Raw genomic sequence first — 20,000 nt, 5'->3', positions numbered from 1 at the left:
GTGGAAGGCCTGCTTTAGAAAGCTTTCGGATACAACTGGAATTTTTTTAAAAAAAATATACTAGGAGTAGGTTTAAAAAAACACATGGAGGCAATTTTCATATGAATGATGCCCTGTGGCCTTTCCTGCAAACTAAAAACAAGGATCATTTGCAGATAGTTTCATTTAGAAAAAAAACTCTATTGGTACCCCCTGATCTTATGTTGTGACAGCAAGAAAACAGCATTTTGATAAGAAGGTCCAATTTAGCCTCATTTTACTAATTATATCTGCGTAACAAGTGTGCATGCTATAACTACAATCTTGATCGACATTTTGTGTACTGTATGATTTTTTTTTATAGCTGATAACACCCCATGCCATCAGAGTTCAAACGCCACCACGGCACATTCCTGGAGTTGTTGAAGTAACACTCTCCTACAAATCCAAACAGTTCTGTAAAGGTGCTCCAGGACGGTTTGTCTATACCGGTAAGTGTACAGCTTCTTTGCTACTTTTAAGCGGCATCTTACAAATATTAATGATGCAGGAAATTAAAAGATCAGATTTTCATGTTGGTATGATCACATTTTTAAATCTGTTAGCAAGTTCAAAGTGATGGGTCAATTTAAAAATTCATCTTTAACTCCAGAGAAGCAACTCTTTTTCCATTACAATTATGTTTCCATTTAAAACTTAGTGTATTATCTGCCTTTCAGTCAAAAATGTTAGTTTTGTGTTCAAGTTCTGCCAGAATGGATTGAATCCCTGTGCATGCACACATGCAGACATACTAACCTGATTCGCATGATCAAAACAGCCCACCATGGGTTGTTTAAGCATGGTGAGCTGCTTGCTAGTGTGGGTCAACCAGTATTTTTTGTATTCAACCCCAACCTGTCATTTCATCCAAACCCAGCCATCATGGGTTATGTGAGGGTTAAAAAACCCTCATATAACCCACGGTCTGCTGTAAGATTATGTGAGCATTGTTTAAACAGCCCTTACATAAATCAAGGTAGCCAGGTTTGGGTGCAACGACTACCCCCAGTCGAGGATTGAATGTGCAAAATGCTAGCTGGCATGCACTACAGCTCAACCCACAGTGGGCTGTTTAAATCAAGAAAACCAGCCTATTCTCATGAATAAACCCAAGAGGCAGTATATCCCTAAGACAATTCCTTCCTGGACTGGTTCAGATAAACCCAATAGAATGTCAGGTTTCATTTTGTTTAAATAAAAGGCACAATCCATTCCTGCATGCCCTTTATGGGTGCAGCCATGTACACAGAGAAAGATTGTCCTAAAGGCTGCTGCCTCTTTCCTCTGTCTTCTATATCCCTCAGTGTCTGCAAACAGGGCATGAGTAACTTACATCTTCATCATCATCATCATCATCTCATTTCATTTCTATACCGCCCCATAGCTGAAGCTCTCTGGGCAGTTTACAATACCTTGATGAGCATACAAGAGGTACTGATGACCTTCCAGTCTGTGTAAGGGCTATATGGATTTTTACCTGCCACCAAAGTCAAGTCAAAATACTTATCTGTAGGTTTCAACCCTTGCCATTTTGTAGAGAAGTTAATCAAACTAATCTGAACCTCAGTAGGACAGTGACATTTTGCCTAATTTCTCATGTTTACATGTTGCTGAAATATGCTTGAAAGTATTTTTGCTGTTTGACAAAAAAAATATCTCATGACAGGAAACATGGCAATAAAGGTCATATACAGCAACTCATGTGCTTCAAACATGTTTGTTTTAAATGTGAATAATTGTAAGATGTAGCAGACGTGGAAACAAGTTCAATATTTTCAAATATGTTACCTATTTTATATGTAAACCTAAATCCTGGAAATATACTAGACCGAAAAGATGAATAGGTACCTAAGTTGTACTCATTTACCAATATTTTCTACTGACAATTTCATCTGGAGGAGCACGTAATCAATGAATGTATACAGATGTTTATAGGTTTGCACTGCATATACACACACACACACTTTTATGTTAAATAAACATTTATTTTCTAGCTTGCAGTGACTGTGGGAAATATTAAAGCTTGATACATAAAGCTTGCAAAACATGTTTCCCAACAGACTATTTCATTGAGATGGAAAATGTGTTATCAGGTTATTTTAAAAAGCCATTTTCATAGTTGCAATTATCCAGTCGCTTGGTCCAGATTAATTGAACTGACTCTGATGGAATTATTCCTGAGTAACACATTTATGAGCCAACTGAAATATATAGTAACTACTATGGTACAGCCTTGTACATCGGATGGTACAATGCAAGAACGCACGTGAACTGTCCAGAGAGCTTTGGCTATTGGGCAGTATAAAAATGTAATAAATAAATAAATAAAGTGACTGCTTGTTGAAATCATGCCCAACATGTGGAACATTCTGATGCATTATCGTTGAGAGGACTATACATGCATTTGAATTGGGTCTAAGATGGTCCCAATCCAGCCCTCTAGGGTTCCCCAGATGGCCATGACCCTCTGGTCCCTTTCCCCCAACCACTGATCTGTTTGGTGGTTTACTGTTGTCTGTGTAGTCCCTCCACCCACCTTTTCTTAAATGTTGAAATACCTCTCATAAGACTTACTTACAAGCAGTAAGAGCTTTCAGCTACAATAGGCTGGTATTCTGTGTGTGTGTGTGTGTGTGTGTGTGTGTATTTGCCCCATCCCTTTTGCCTTCAGCTCTAGCCACTAGTAGAACATGGCACCCAAGAGCTTCTCCAAAACCAAATTCAGTCCTTGGGCTAAAAAGGGTTGCCCACCTCTGTTCTCAGACTTTTAGGACTAATTTAGGGACTTGTTCAGAGTGGAGTGACAACATGAAGTTTACCTGCTTAAACTTGATAGCTAAATCTTTGAGGAGGATTTAAGTCCATCAGCTTAGTAAAATAGGAAGTTGTCTTATACTGAGGCAGGCCATTGGTCCTTCTAGCCCAGTACTGTTGACACTGGCTGGCAACCATTCTCCAGGGTTTCAAAGAGTTTTTCCAGCCCTACCTGGAAATTCCTGGGATTAAACTTGGGACCTTCTGCATGCTAAGGACGTGCTTACTATTGAGCTACAGAATTTCAAGGTGCTTCATGCAGCACTATTTTAGCCCTTCAGGCTATTTTAGCCAAATTTAAGCATGCCAAATTGGATTGTGGCCATGAATAAACAAACAAACAAAAGCAAACATTCAAGTTGGGAGTGCCACCTTTAAGTGGAAATCTCAGTTTGAGGGGCCTAGATAAGTTAAGAGCAATAGCAAGCTTTAGCATCTGGTCATAATCCATCCTAACTGTTCTCATTTTAGCTTTCTTAATGAGAGAATAAACAATGGTGGTTGCAGTGGTGATAGCTGTGGCAATATTTACATTGCCTGAAAAGTAACAGAAAAAATTCTTTAGGTTTAAACTTATGTGTAAATGTGGCAGTCAACCAAGAAACTCAGACACTAGCAAAAGTATTCCAGTTACTTAATGGAAAAATATGCCATGTAGATTATCCTGCAGTAGATTATTCTGAAAATTCTATAGACATACATTATTTTGCATTTATTAATCAAATTTATTCAGATGTCTTTTTAACCTAACTGTTACATTATGAGGTTTTCTGAACACTTTTTATGTAGATGAAATGGCAAGCAAATTAGAATATATGTATAAGTAAGGTAAACACTTAATTCAGAGGCATCTTTCATTATAGTTATGATGCAACCGTGTGGCCAATGACACCTACTTTGGCATGGGACAAGCTCCCTGGATGTTGTTGTTGTTTTTAACTGGGAGGCTATCATGCTGTGCCTTTGGGGGCAAATAGATGATTCAGCAGTTGGGGCTCAGACCCCACCACTTGGTCAAGTTACTTGTCTCTGAACCTCATGAGTTTGCCTCTTGAGAAATGGGTTCAAAAGAGTGGTTTTATGTTTTGGAATTCAGACCCCACTTCTGACTTGTACTTAGGTTCCAAGTTACTTTTACTTCCACCTCCCTAATGTACTTTCTGGGAAATGGGTGGTTTTTAATGGGCTATGCCCATAATGGCAGACATCTTGTAAATACACAAACTTCCCACCGATGGCTGCCATTTTGTGAGACACCCACAACATTCTCTCAACATTTCAAATTTGCCCACTGGCCCAATAAGCTTGGGGATCCCTGGTGTAGCTTATGGATTTCTCTGGATGTGTACTAAATTAATTCTGAATGTATTCTGAAACCCCTTATTCACAAGTAGTCCTGCTCAACTCAACAGGACTATCTGTAAGTGTTTATGTGCAAGTCTGTCCTCCTTTATAAAGGTAGCAGTTATTAACAATCCAGATACTTTAGCTAATGTAAGTGGATAGTTCCACTGACTTCAGTGCATGTACTAATGAGAATCTGGCCTTGGTCTTTACAATTCAATAGATAAATGTAATTTATTGAACGGTTCTCTTCATGTAAACTTTCATAGTTTTACAGTGTTTAAAAGTCACATTCTCATAAAGATCAATTTATTCTTTGTCCCTTTCACCAAGGAGTCATAGGAAATGTTAAAGAACGACATTTAAGTGAATCAAAGTTACTAAAACTGCTGTGGCTGCAATTAATTTACTGGAAGCATAAAAATAAAGAGTTCCAAGACTACACATTTCAAATGCTTTTTAAGGGACATGGAAGCCTATATGGCTACAGAAAGAGGAAGGGTAAGGTCAGAGCCTGTCTGACCTGGAAACTTCAGTCTGATTTGTATTGCCCCCAAATTGATGGGGACAATGAGATAATCATTGGAAATTACACTCACCATTGAAAACTGAGCCAAACTTCACTGTATTTCACAATATGAAAATTATGTGGCCCCATAAGAGGGAGGGGCAGAATCCCCAGGGCATCTGTTTCTCATCAGTGTCCCACCATGCTTGCAGTCTGGCTTGGCACTCTAACATTTAACCTTCTCAGCATGAGGTGGAACAAAGGGCAACAAGGCTGCAGAATAATGAAACAAGGGTGTAGTGTGATAGAGAAACTGCCTTTACAGAATACAGAAGTTGAGGCATTTAAATGATATGTATGTACACTGATGTAAAAGTACCAGATTTTAAAAACAAGGAAAATACACACACACACACACCCCATACCTTATTAGTCACATACAGTAAGATCGCTGTGCTGTTTCTCAGCAGGCTGAGAGGAAGGTCTATTACCATCTATCCATGCCTTTTTGCCTGCTGCTTTCAACTATTGTAAAGATACAATTACCTTGGGAGATTGTGGCAGTTCAGTTGATTAGCACGGTGAATTAAAAGAATGAGTCACAAATGACATGTCCAGCTCTTCTCTACTAGTCCTTGGTATTCCCAGTGTACCTCACCCTTGTTGTAAGAAGGTCAAAAATTAGAGAGACATAACAGTTTTCAAGCAGCTAGCACTTAGGAACAGAATTAACAATCATTCTGTATGTAATTGCCAGTTAGTAAATTGCCTTCCAGACTGTAAAATGCAATATAAACTGGTGGGCACCTAAAATTAAATTAATGAGATATTTGCTGCATTTAAAAGTGAACAGTGCAAATTAATAATTGAGTGTAGTACTTGTTTTAATATTTGTCAAGTCATGTATCACTTGCTTGTTTAATGACAATTAAAATAGTTCTTACCTGGAAAAAAAATCTTGGCATATTTAAATTAAGCAGCTTTCTGCAGGTTAGATTCATCATTGTACTAGCTAGCAGTCATTGAAGGTTCTTAAATTAAATATCTGAGATTACTTTTTAATTACATTATAAGCCTTGCAATGTTATTTGATTAAGCCAAATTGTGAATTGTATGCTTCTAAATGGAATTATGTTACAGTTAGTATTTTTAAAGCACACATTTGTAAGTGTGAGAAATCATTATGTATGCCATCTTTAAGAAAACAGAAGCACGTGTATGCCACTGTGGATGTAAGCATGCCACCATCTTCTTGGAGTTAATTCTGCATAACAGTTTCCTAGTAGGCAAAGAAAAAAGCCCCCCATGCACATAGATTTACTTCAATTGCAATCTCACGTGTAGGATTTCTTTCACCCAAGTGTTTTGCTGACTTTTCCCTCTATCATTTTGGTTAACTTTTGTTCAAGCAAAAAGAGTACAGGGATTCAAGATGTCTTTTTCAGTACACTTAAGCCCAATTGCAACAACAAGGGCACTGAGACTGTATAGCAAACATATCCAGCAGAAAGAGGGAGAGGGGTAAATCTGAACGTTGAGTGTGAATCATTTCTAGGCCTGTAACACAAGCACTAGCTGTGAGCATAACAAGTATTATTTCAGCATAAAGACTTGCATTCAACTTCAGATTTACAAAACCATAACACAACAAGAAATCACTCTTCTTAATAGAATCTTTACGTGTCAAAAATACATTGTGCTGTTATGCTTACCCAATATCATGTAGGAAAAAACCTTCTATTTGTAACTATATTAATATCCTGGGTCTTTCAGGGTTAACTATTTTGCCCATCTGTATCTATATCCATTTTGGCTAGTTTACGTCAGTTTAATCCACTTCACCCTATGAAAAGATCTCAAGCTTCAAGTATTTTAAGTATCTTTTGTGTGAATTCCAGTGTGGTTCTGTCAATGGGGCTGCTACACTGTGTTCAGAGTCAATAGCTCCTTTCCATCACAGCCAACACAAACTAGCTGTCTCATAGGTCAGTGCTCTTTAAACAAATTACTTGTATCCACAGAGCAAATGATTGTTAATTGCCTCCCACAAATCATACTATTTTTACTATGCTAAACTAAATGCTAATGCCTTAGTTAAATTCAAACCACCTGATCATTTCTTGTACATATTCAATTATAGTCCTTAACCACAGAGCTTTGTCATCATAAAAAATTATTAATAAAACACAGATAGTTAATGGTTAACATTTGTTGGGTAGCACTTAAAAAGAACACTTACTGCCATATTTTGGCATTCCTAGCCATTCTAATCTGTATGCTATACTTGCTTTTCCGTTCTTCCGTTATTCATTATCCATAAGGCAACATTCTATTTTTACAGTATTAGGTATTTATTGATCAGACCTTGGGCCAATATTGGTTGTCAAGAGGCCCTTAAAAGTAGGACAGATATCCTTGTTTTCCTATCAAGATAGTTCTTTCTAATATATCCTTCAAAGCTGATCAGCTAATTTATTTTTAAAAATGTGTTATAGATGATATTTTATAATTTTACATAAAACTCATTTTGCAAAAGCTGAGGTGGGAAGAACAGCATTATATTTCGCACTGTCCTTTCATGCATTTGTTAGATTCTCAGTACAATAAGCATTTCAATTAGGCCAACAATAATGAAGATTTTTTTTTTAAAAAAAATGGTTTGGTAACCTACCACAGTGATGGTATGTTAAAATTGTATAAAACAGCTCATTTTAAACAGCTGCAGTTCAAATAAGTATAACATGGTCATTGTTGTCCCTTTTCTTTTCTGTCTCAAAGGGGACCAGAAGAATGAGACATACCATTTGTGCTATTGCACAAGTAGACTATTTGTTCTAATCAGTGACACCCATTTACTAGAATTGCTTAAAATGAACTATACCTCATACAGAAATCGCACATTTAGAGTGTTCCATTCATCATCTGAAAATTGAGGGCCAGTAAACTTTTCTGTTCCTCCAGCGGGATCATAGACATGCATCAAAATGTTAAAAAATGATTGGTGAGAGAGAACTGTCACCCATTTATCAAAGAAAAGGAACATTATTTGCTAATTTCCCAACCAAGGCAGTGACAGGGTGCTTCGTCTTTAGACCCATGGTGACCAACATGGCCTTTTTGTTATTAGTACAAGTCAAGCGCTTTTTGGCTGTTGCTAACAAGACACATTTGTCTATCATCAGAGAGTGCTTTATTTTTCCCCCCAAGTAGCTGTGACCAAAGTCTGATCTCTGCATCACAACTGACTCCACTTCTCCAGTTGTGGCAGCACTGGGTAAAGGAGGAACTGATAAATCACAGAGTTGCTGCATCAAGGTGAAGTTATTGACTCAGTGGTACCAAAACTGACAAAATGTAGCAGCAAGGAGACATTCATCTTCTCCTTCCCCCTCCCAAAAAGGACAAAAAGGTCATTTACTTTCACTTTAATAATTGTAAAAAATTTGATCGCATGGAAAGTGCCTTTACTTTGTTTTCATTGAGATTTTTTTGGAAAAAATGTTTCTTCCCCTCTGTTGTACCTATGAAAATTATACATAAAATTATATATAAGACACATGAAATACAGTTTACTATATACCAAACAGTAAAAAATGTGTTTTTGTTGTCTTGGCATTTTTCAATGTTTTTTTTTAAAATAGTCCCACCATGGTTACACAGAACTTTCCAAATGTGCAAATTAATTTGTGAAAAGGGGCAAAAAGAAGAAGAAGAGGAGGAGGAGGAATATAAGACTGCTGTTGATAACTTTCACACCATTTCATAATTATGAATAAGGTTCATAATTATGAATAAGTGCCCCCTAAATTTGTGGTCAGAACATCACCAAAAGTCCCACGTTAGGCTCCATTCATAATACAAGCCCTATCCTTAGTGCTGCTGATCTATCGTGCTGCCGTTTTCTATGCAAGTATTTCATACCAAAACTGCTGCTTGCTGCATCCTATTAATCATACCTTGGATTGAACTACATATACATGAACCAGAGAGTTTGAAAACACAGGACGTGCTGTAAATAGAGATATAGGAAGCTGCCTTATACCAAGTCAGTTCATTGTCTATCCCAGTGGTCTTCAACAGGTTTATCGCAACCCAAAACTGGGTCATGAGATTAGTCCAGATGGGGCATGGCAAAGCTGTTGCTGCCGTATTGGGCAATTGTGAAAGTGGGTCCCATGTCGCAAGTTGGGAGTTTGAGGTGGGTCTGGACCAGCTGAAGACCACTGGTCTATCTATCCCAGTATTGTTGAAATTGAATGGCACCAGCTCTCCAGGGTTTCAGGTAAGGGTTTTCCAGACCTATGTGGAGTTGCCAGGGAATGAATCTCTGTACCTTACATGCAGGGTAGTTGTTTTAAAATGCAAATTGCATCAGTTGGAGGGGAGATGATAATTAATAGGATGAGAGCAGGCATGGAATTTAAGCCATTTCTCCCCTGCTGCGGTCCTGAAGAATTTACCTCCTCCAAAGCTGGAATTTGCTTTGGGGGAAATCTCCCATTGTTGACAATAGGGGATTTCATCCCAATGCTGTTACTAGTTTTTGAGGTGGGATTTCCCCAAGGAATGCAGCATAACATAAAAGCATTCATTTTCTTTTCCACGACTCTTCTGATACCATTAATTATCAGGTCAACAAGCTGACACAATTTGCATTTCAAAAAACCCCTGCACATTAGATGCAAAGATGCATTTAACATCATTTGTAGATTGGCCCACAGCTTGGGCCTTGTTACAGGTCAAGGAGCCAAAACTAGTATTTAGCAACATATCTGGTCACCATAGGTGACCAGGAATTTCATTCAGACAAGTGAATGGGCTGGTGGAAAGAGAATAGATCTCCCCATTACTCCTCTGCCAGTTTGCTGGGTTCCCCTGCTTGCTGCAGGGCAAAGAATAGCCCATCCCTCAGCTCTGTCCCTCCTTTGGCAGCTTGAGGGTAGGAGGCATAATTTTTTACTAGACTGCAATTCAGTGCTGGCTGTGGAGGAGGGGGCTGAGTATAGGAACACAGGCTACTTGTCTCTTAGGAAGCTATAAAAATAAGAAAATAAATTGAAAATGTGAAATTTTTGTGGGATTATTTCCACGGCTGCTCTAAACAGCAGTGAAACTTCTAAAATGTATGTGGTGTGTTGCATAAAGAACCTGGCAGAGAAAACCAGTTTCCTATTGGGTTGTATCCAAAGGTGTCCTTCCACCAATGGAATGGATACTACTAGTGGATCAAATTAGCCCTCCATGCACCTCCAAATATGCTCAGGAGAGCTGGGGGATCATCCAGAGAAGATTTGAGGGGTGGAAGGGAAGAGAAATGGTCACTGCATAAGCAGAAGCCTGCATAATGTTGGTTTTACCCCCATTGCATCTTGCGAGTCATGCACAAGTGACTTATAGCAGCATAAACCATACTGAAATGTTTTCCAAACATTTAGTCATAGGGACTTATTCCAATCAGAGACTTTAACAGCAATAAATTTAAAAAGGCACAGTGTGAGACATAGGGCATGGTTAGACGGGGCAATATCCCGGGGATCATCCTGGAATCATCCCTGTGCGTCCACATGACACACAGGGGATCCTGGGAGCAGGGAGGGATGATTTTATTTATTTATTTATTTATTTATTTATTTATTGCATTTCTATACTGCCCAATAGCCGAAGCTCTCTGGGCAGTTTACAAAATTAAGACAATTCAAGTATAAAACAACAGTATAAAACCATAATATAAAATACAATATAAAAGCACAACCAAGATAAAAACAGCAGCAATGCAAAAATACAAATTTAAAATCCAAATTTAAAACAACAAGTTCAAATTAATTTATAGACTGTTAAAATACTGGGAGAATAAAAAGGTCTTCACCTGGAATCTAAAGGAATATAATGTAGGTGCCAAGCGAACCTCTTTAGGGAGCTCATTCCACAGCCAGGGTGCCACAGCAGAGAAGGCCGTCCTACTGGGAGCCACCTGCCTCACTTCCTTTGGCAAGGGCTTGCGGAGAAGGACCCCTGAGGATGACCTTAGGGTCCGGGCACGTACATATGGGAGGAAGCGTTCCTTCAGATAGCCTGGCCCCAAGACGTTTAGGGCTTTAAATGTTAATCCCAGCACTTTAAATTGGGCCCGGACCTGGACTGGCAGCCAATGAAGCTGGAAAAGGACTGGCGTAATGTGGTCTCATCGGCCAGTCCCTGTTAGTAACCGTGCTGCCCTGTTTTGTACCAGTTGAAGTTTCTGGACCATTTTCAAAGGCAGCCCCATGTATAACGCATTGCAGTAATCCAAACAAGAGGTTATCAGAGCATGGAAAACTGTAGCTAGGCTATCTCTGTCCAGATAAGGGCATAGTTGGTCCCTGCATTTCCCCGGGATATGGCCCTACACATTTTTCTTGCTTTTCCCATGGTCCCGGGATAATCCTGAGACCACGGGACATGTGGGCAGCCATCCCGGTATAGTCTGGGCTCTTCATGAGTAAACATGAGGAACCAGGCACAGGGCATGGAGCTCTGCAAGTGCTCTGTGCCCATCGGGTGGGGGGAGTGGGGTCGGGGCTTTTAAAAAAACAACACTTACCTTTGCGCTGGAGCGCTCATGCGCTCCAGCTCCTGTTCCTTTTTTTAAAATGACAGGCGCGACGTCCTCTTCCTCCTGGGACGTAGCGCCATGTGTCGACGAGGGGAACGATCTCATGATCATCATATCACGAGATTATCCCCCTCTTCCACCCCACTTGTCTAGCCATGCCCTTAGAGAAGTATTTTCAGAGGTTACTGACCGATTTCATCTCATATGTCATACAATGGAATGTCCATAACCGTTTTATAAAGAAAAAGTAATTCTAAATGAGAAATATACCATTTTATTTCCAAATTTTGTCTTTAGGTAATCACAGGAAAACCCCAACACATTTTAAAGAATTTCAAGATCCCTGTGTGTAGCACTTAATTTTGTTGTTATAGAAGCCAGTGATGGCAGTCCACTTATATGGGAGAAAGTCAAGAGGAACACATGCAGTTAGGTGCTGGAATACCACCACCACCACCACCACCATATTATTTTTTGCTAATTTGAATCTGTTTACATTGTTCCAATTAATTTGGTAGGAGCCAATAACTTATGTGGGGGAAAGAAAACGCACTCTCATAATGGCTCAACCGATGAAGCAAAAAGCTTTTGCCATCCCTCAGTTATGTAGGTTCCAGGTTGACCTGGGGCATGTCTACACCATGCCTTATCCCGGGGATTGTCCCGGGATCATCCCTGTGCATCCACATGACGCACAGGGGACCCCGGGGGCAGGGAGGGAAGTCCCCTCTATTTCCCTGGGCTAACTGGCACGGCTTTTAGCCTGATTTTTCCTACGGTCTCGGGATCATCCTGAGACCATTTGAAGTGTGAGTGGCCATCCCAGTTTCATCCCGGCTCCTTGTGAGTAAATGCAAGGAGCTGGGACCTGGGCATGGGGCACAGAGCTCTTCAGGTGCTCTATGACCATTGGGAGTGGGGTGGGGCAGCAGGTTTTTTTCCCCTACCTCTGGCAGAGGGCACCCTTGTGCTCCTCTCCTGTTTTGTTTTGTTTTTTTAAATGGTGGCTGCACCATCCTTCTGGAATGTCGCGCAGCTGTCTGGACACCCAGGGAGGGTCGCGGAAGGCGGTAAATCCACAATTCCCCCCTACACCCTTGTGGTGTAGACATGCCCCTGGTGTCTAGGTGAGCCTACCCATATAAAGAGCCCACTTCAGCTTGTATCATAGATCACAATACTTTGTTTGTAAGAGAGAAAGAAACATTTCCAATTCCTTCCTCCTGTGAGTTAATACTATTTGATTCTGGAGGCCCTGGCCTTAATCTAGTTGCATATAGTAGTGATCTGTGTATGTATCTGCAGACACTACCTACCGTTCACATTACTGGAGCTCATTTGAGCAGGAGGAGGATCTGGGTTCAATTTCCCCACCTAGAAACAGCACTGTCTAATTGGTGCTGCATGCATGGTTCCAATATGCTATAAGAGTGTGTGCTGTTCTAGGTGCTGAATGTCACGATCAAGCCATGGGAACTGCACAAGAACTGCTTGTTGCCAAGATTCCTGATCCAATAGGAAATGCATTCGAGGATGTTTTCTTTGATACATTTAGTTTAATTTATTGTTCACTATGCATCCATGCATACAGTGCCTTTTGCTAGATTAGGACACGTCATGACTGCAGTTTGTGGAATTTTTATTATCATTGTACTACTTCAGCTGGGGGCAGGATGGGACTCAAAATATTTCAAGGACTACATTCACAGGAAGTGTCTGTTGAGAAGTATCAGAAGGTGCAAAATCGTCTGTTTTCATGGTGTATCGACACAAGGGTCAGCTGCAACTCAGTCCTTAAAATGTAGCAGGAATGTCTTTATCTAGCTATAATACCCATGGGAAGAGTGAGCACCAAATAAGGCCACAAATATGAAGAGAGACAAGCACAACAATGGTTTGCATTATTAAACTATATTTCAATTAGTGAAGCACCTTGGAGTATTTAATAGTTAAAGTAGAATATATTGTTTACTTTGAAACAGTTTTCATGTTTCTCTATCATATTAGTTAAATACTTTATCGTATTAGTAAAATGACAGATTATGTTAGTAAATATTCTGTCACATTAGTGAAATGTATTCTCAAAATGCCACACTCTATTATATTAATATACATATTAAACAGTGGTGGTTTCATGCCACAATATGAACATTTATAGTTTTGGGTACTTCTTGTATCTTACACATTCTAAGGGAACATAATTGTTTTAGCATCATTAGCAATGTGTCATCTTTGTGTAACGGGCTTGGTGTTGTCATCTACTGGGAATTCAGAATTCAGTGGCCTATTGAAACATTTTGGTTGTAATGTCCAAACAACATATTTGCTAGAGACATTTTTGTAAATGGTTGCTTTTTCATTTTTTACTTTAGTTTTTATTCTAAAAAATGCATTATAGCAAAAAAACCACCTTAAGCATAAGCATCCAAGCTATCTAGGAGATTATGCATACAGAATAGGCTTCCTTACTTTTAACCCTAACTGGATGAGAATCATGACAAAGCTACTGTATGGGAACTATATCTAGTCATGCCATCCTGTTATCCCTCCCCCACCAAAAGATGATCAGGGCAAAATGATATGCATGTTTACATGCACTAAGACTGCAACCATAAACACATTTACTAGCAATTCCCAATGAACTTAGTAAGGCTTTTTTTCTGAGTAAATATGCATAGGATTGTGCTGTAAGGCTAATTTTAAATGAGACATCTAAAGCCATGTATGCATTCCATGCATGTTCCATATTTGAATTCATTTATTACATGCACTGACCATCAGTGTGTAGAGTTAGCATCTCAGTAATCAGATTCCTTGTCTGAGCTACAGTTGATATAGCTAGATGATATAAATAGATCTTTATTTATTAAATTAATATCCTTCCCTATTATAAAAGCCTAGGAAAGATTAAAACAATCATTATTTCATCTTAACATGACAAACCATGCACATAAAAAAAATGTTAGTCACATACTGATGTGATGAGATGAACAGTTTGAGTGAGGTGGAGTTTTCAGATATTGAAGTTCTATACTTATCTATCGGTTGAACCTTAGTTCACTAGCTAAGTATTTACACTGGGTGCAGACTTATCTTACTGGAGGTCAAATGTCCATAAAATATGCCAGCTAAGAGGAATGTGCTAGCGAATGGATTAGCATAAGCATGGATTCAGCATGTTCCTGTTATGAATGATGAGAAATGGTGTATGTTCATCTATGCAGATATTTTTCTTCAGATTATAGTATTCCCACTTTTTAAAGTTTTTAAACTCCATGCCTGCCCAGAAAACATCAAGAGCACAAAAGAAAATTAGCACTGCCTGATGGGTTTTTGGGTTAGGAGCTTGAAACAATTTCAAATTTAGAAAAAAAGTGATATTAATTGAATACACAATAATGGTAATTTATACTTCAGTGTAATAGCAACAATTTGGAGAAAGGAGGAACCTATTTACTAATTTACATTGAACTGAATTTTCATTAGAGTCATTAATTTAGTTTGCTATAAGAGTTAGCCAAAATGTTAAAAGGTTTTACATCACTTCCAAAAGAAGCTCACTCATGCTCAGGCTTTAGCAAGTTTCCATGAAACGGGAATTCCATACAGTTCCAGAAAACAACAGTACATCCCTCTATGTGACCCTTTTTCTCGAGATTGTTTTGCAAAGGAAGTACTCAGTTTACTTCAAGAGATCACAATGTGATGTGGCTGTATAAATTAAAACACTGCACCTGGAATTGTTCTCAGAAAGCAATATGAAGCCCATGCAAATGCTGGAATGTAATATGTATCTGAGAGAGGCATCAAGAGCAGTCTTAAAATAATGGAAGTATGATAGGTCTGAATTACTCAAGAGCATTTATAGCCTTTTCACCAGATGGAGCTGTGAAAAGCTTTCCCGACTGCAGGCATTCAGGAAAAACCCAAGGCTATAAGCTTAAGCAAGTAGGAGACAGAAAGAGGGCTGGGCGAATTAGTATTAAAGTAGTTTTATAAATGAAATTGATCTGGATATAATGAACACCCAGAAGTATGAGCTATCCATACCTCAGTCCCTGACTTACAATACAGTATCAGTGGTGACTCAACAGCCAGATCACAAATAATCTGGGAGACCTCCCAGATCACAAATAATTCAGAACGTTTCCACCACAGATATCTCAAACATGGTATTAAAATTCAACTTTGATTACAGAAGTATAGGGTCACTTCATATGTTATATTTTTAGAGGTTCACAGAAATATTTGACATGTATCTATAAAAGTGGAAAACATGCATTTCTGAGTGCATGTGACAAAGGAGAGGGCAGGGCTATCACACTACCTCTCCTTGCATGTTTTAGTCCCAGATGTAGACCTGATTTGGCCTCATGTCTTAGTAGCAAATCAGCATTGGCTATTACATAATGTTAAGCAGACCTTAGGCATATGATATTGATGTGTTGTCACCACTATGGACACCATAGTTTGTGAAACTTTCTGAATCAACTCAGGGCCACATCACACATTGTATGTTTACCCTGTCTGCAGTCATCCTGGAAACCCCTCCCTCATGATCCATTTGAGCTGACACGAAGTGTGTTTCTAGCTCTCTGCATAGAGATTTGGAATTTGTCCCTTGCTCAGGTAAGCTTTGGCTAAGGTGCCTGAATCTTTTCCTGGGAGACAAGGACAACCAGTTGGATTCTTCAACCTAAATCATATTCATTTGGGCATCTTCCTGGACCAGTTCCCTTTAGCTGCCAAGTGTTGGAAGTGGGCTCCTTAGCCCTGGAGGCTAGCATCAGTCATGTTGATCTCTCTGTTGATCTTAGGAGCATGCCCTTGGAAAAGACCACACCTTGGAAAGAATGACCACCATCAGATTTGTTTGATTGGAGATCTGTTGCTGGTAAAGCAATAGAAGCATCTGAAGTGGACTTGTATGAAAAGGAGACCAAGCTACAGCATCCTGACACAATGCCACCATTCCCAGGAGTTCAACTAGATTCATGAGGTTGGCTTGCCAGTTGTTGTGAATCAGTAGCACTAAAGTTCTCACCTTCAACTGTGCCTCCTTGGAGAGGAATATTTGAGTCTGCACTGTGCTGATCACATTCTCACATGATAGAGTAACTGCTGTGAATTTATTGAGTTCTCCTCCAAACCTACAGACTGTGAAGCTGCAGACACATGATGGGCCTACCAGTAGCTGTGTCTCCCTCCTCAATTACTTGATCATTGAGATATGGGCATAGGAAGCAACAAATTCTGTATTCTCAAGTGAGCCACTAGTGCCAGTATGACCTTGATGAACATCCTTGGGCTGAAGGGCAATGTTCTCATACACAAATCTAACAAATCTTCTGTGGCTTAGACGAGTAGGTACAGATAGGCCTCAGACAGGTCTATGAAGGCCAAGGCTACGATAGACCTTCCATATAGTGCTTCTCCATCCAGAAAAGTATTTATGAAGGCATTTGTTCAAATGCTTTAGGACTAAAATCTGTCTTTTTTTGGACACTGTGAAAAAAAGAGAGGAAACAAGCCCCTAAGCTCCACTGCAGATTTGAGGCAGGCTGTACCACTCTGATAAGCAAGAAGCTGAGACAAAAAAGCTTTGCAATGAGAACAATCATTCCTGATACAGAAGTATTTCCGCCTCTGAAGAAGGCACAGGATGAAATGTGTTGGGCTTTTAGTATCCTACAATAAAGTTTCCCGTAAATCCCAGCACTGTCTTTAGGCTTTGCCCTCTTTTTCTTCACATCTGTCACTCTGATAGGTGCTTGGTGAGGTTCTTTGAACTTGGCGAGCTGGTAAAACTGGGTTTGCTAGATAGCACCAGGGTTTATCCCTTGGATACTTCCTCCAGCATCCAGGCATCTGCTATGGACAGTTGCCATCTTCTGAAGACATCCTCTTATCTAGCTTGTATCACACCTGCTGCTTCTTAATTTCTTGGAATGGGATTTTGACCTACAGTTCACAAATTCTACTTCTTGTAGGCTTGGCTGCATTTAGTGGAGGCTGGTGGCTCCAATTTCAGTGGGGCTGAGAATCTATTTTGGCTTTCAATTAGAACCAGCCAGAACTCTAAAAAAGCTATCCAAGTTGCTGAACCCTAGCTACAAAATGGGTTCAGCACATTAAAAAGTTCCTTTAGAGTTCTGGCTGGTTTTGACTGAAATCCAGACTGGAGTCACAGTCCCACTGAAACCAGAGCCATTGCCCTTCAGTAACTGCATTCCATATCTCTTGAACCCAGGAATTAGTAACCCTGCGGTTCCTTGGTTTTCTCTTTCTCTTGCTTTTTGCCATAAGCAAGGCTTCCTTTTTGCCCTTTGTCTTCAACAGCACCACATCCAGCAGTGCTCTGAAGAGTTTGGTACTTCAAAAAGATGGCTGTATGCAACAGAATTGAGATCCAGGACTGTTGTTCCAGCTATGAAACCACATGTTCTGGCACAATAGTAGATTGGAGGCTAATGCTCTGTCATGCAGCTGAATAGCATTTGTAGTGGCACAGTATCCACAAAGTCTGCCATCAAGACCGCATGGAGGAAAATCTTTAGTCTGTCTCTCAGGGTCTTGAAAACATCAGAATTTGCAGAGATGAACCCCTCCAATCATAGGTACTTTGCCCTCACAAGCAGAGAATTAGTTATGCAGGCTCTCCCTGTGGCCTCAGAAGTCTGGGTTAGGGCCATGTCTGACCGTTGGATACTTACATAGCTAGGAGAACCCCCACCAACTGCTGGAATGACAGCTGACAAAGTTAATGCAACAATGAGAGTATCTACTTGTAGAACTTAAAAACACTCCATAGTGGTTGAAGGCTACCTTATTTACTGTCCCCTGGCATGGTTGGGCCATTCAGAAATCTAAGCACCATAAGGGCTCGATTTGTACCTGTGGGAAAATTGAATGGTCTCTCTGGGGGAAGAGGTAGAGGCCTGTTGAGTTGCAGTGCCCTCTCCAGGTTATGACTCTCAAGTGAATTCCAGAGTAATGGCTTTGGTCAGTTTTGGAAAGTACTTGGAGGAGGAGAATAGTCACTGCTGGTCTCTATTAGGGCAGCCACTGCTTTCCCACCTGCTAAGAAGGACGGAGAAGTAAGCCATGCTTGCAACTTTGCATCAAATTCCCCCATTCCAACTGCAAGTGTGTACGTCATGGACGGATGCGTGCATGTGGACAGACAGTGCTCAAATGTGCTGCCAAAAGGATTTGTGTGTTGCCTGAACTGCCCCGGTCTGGAGCAATACACCTAAAAGGGGGGGGGGACCCAAGAGGCTGCCTTACTCATTATACCCTGTTTGGTTTCAAATACAATATTCCTTTTCCTTTGTCTCTAAGTGCTGGTAATTACAAGGGAAAGTGAGAAGGAAATGGTTTAGGAGGAGAAATTTGAAATTTAGTTAAAATTAAAAGCAAAGCAAGCAAAAATGATGATCTTGACAGAACTCCACTACCCTGGATTTCAGAGCAGGATTTGGCAGACTTCAGGCTAACAGGATCTACTTTTGTTTGTTTTTTGCTAGAACTCCAAGAATAACAAATAGGACCCAAATTTAAAAAAATAGTTTCTTATGGCCTGGCTTAGAATTAAGGCACAGTGTACTTCTAAAAACACATGCTCCATGCAGGAATTTGTTTTCAGTTCCAGAAAGGAGCTCCCTGTTCTTACTCACAAACCCATTCCTGACCCTCACCCCTCAGTACAGGCATTCCTAATTTCCACAGCCTAATTTGTTGTGGAGACAACTTTTTCATTAATTGCTATTGTTAATCTGTTGGGAGTGGGAAAGAAGCCATTGCTGATCTATTGCAAATAACCAAAGATCTAACAGTAGATCCAATCTATCTTGTGCCTATTCCCATTTCATAGGGCTTAAGCACTCCTAACTCTGTCCTAGATTGTGACTAAAATAGTTCTGGTTTCTTAGTAGGAAAAGATAGAACTTCAATATATAGGTTGTCCTTAGCAGTCCAGGGATATTGGTCCTGCTTCAACAAGCAAGAGACTTCTGATGAATGATGTGTTCAACCCCTCCATGCCTTTGTGTTTCCTATGCATCCCACAAAGCTTGGCTCACCCGGCCGAGTTCTGTGATTGAAATTCATTGCCAAATTTATTGAGAAATTAATGAGAAAAGCTGCAAAGTATTGACTTTGAGAGGAAAACACAACTCATCTTGAATGAGGAGGAAAATGCAGCAATAATTTAGCCACTATTGATTTTGCCCTGTCCATGTATTGATCTTCATTTTACAATATTAATTTGCACCTGCAATCGGCTGCAAAGGGAACAGATTTCATTTCTTTGCTGCGTTAATGTGCAAAGCATTAGGTGCTCTTAAGAAGTGGTGGTAGTAGAAGTCACATCAGAAAGTCTGGGCATTTTATTTGTGCTTGTTATTGCAATAGACTAAAAATTAATTTTTTTGTCTGACAAAATATTAAAGTGAAAAACCCTTCTCAAATGTATACCTCTTCTCAACCCCGTAGGCTGCTTTTCATCTGTGTGAGGAACAATCAGCAACCTGAAATTCCAACCACTTCTCATCATCATGCCCATATCAGTTCAAAGTTCATGAAATTTCTATGAGCATTGATCTCTACCCATTGATTTTTTTTTTGCAGCAGATCTTTGAAATTTTAATTTCCCAGGCATCTGAATTTCTTATAGATGAAATGCACTTGGTAGAGACAGTTGATGATAAAGTGGTGAACTTA

General features: G+C 39.8%; 1 protein-coding gene across 3 annotated transcripts in view; it reads left to right on the top strand.

The window, feature by feature from the left end:
• Nucleotides 1-20,000, top strand: part of EBF3 (EBF transcription factor 3) — a 182,132-nt gene that overhangs the window by 132,240 nt on the left and 29,892 nt on the right. For all 3 annotated transcript variants that reach the window (XM_063132814.1, XM_063132815.1, XM_063132812.1), the window contains exon 10: nucleotides 344-470. In XM_063132814.1, the coding sequence (XP_062988884.1) occupies nucleotides 344-470 (127 nt within the window). The remainder of the gene's footprint in view (nucleotides 1-343; nucleotides 471-20,000) is intronic.

Source organism: Elgaria multicarinata, chromosome 8 (genome assembly GCF_023053635.1).
Source record: "Elgaria multicarinata webbii isolate HBS135686 ecotype San Diego chromosome 8, rElgMul1.1.pri, whole genome shotgun sequence".
Lineage (NCBI taxonomy): Eukaryota > Metazoa > Chordata > Lepidosauria > Squamata > Anguidae > Elgaria > Elgaria multicarinata.
The sequence above is the reverse complement of the archived record's forward strand: the minus strand, read 5'-3'. Positions and strand labels throughout refer to the sequence as shown.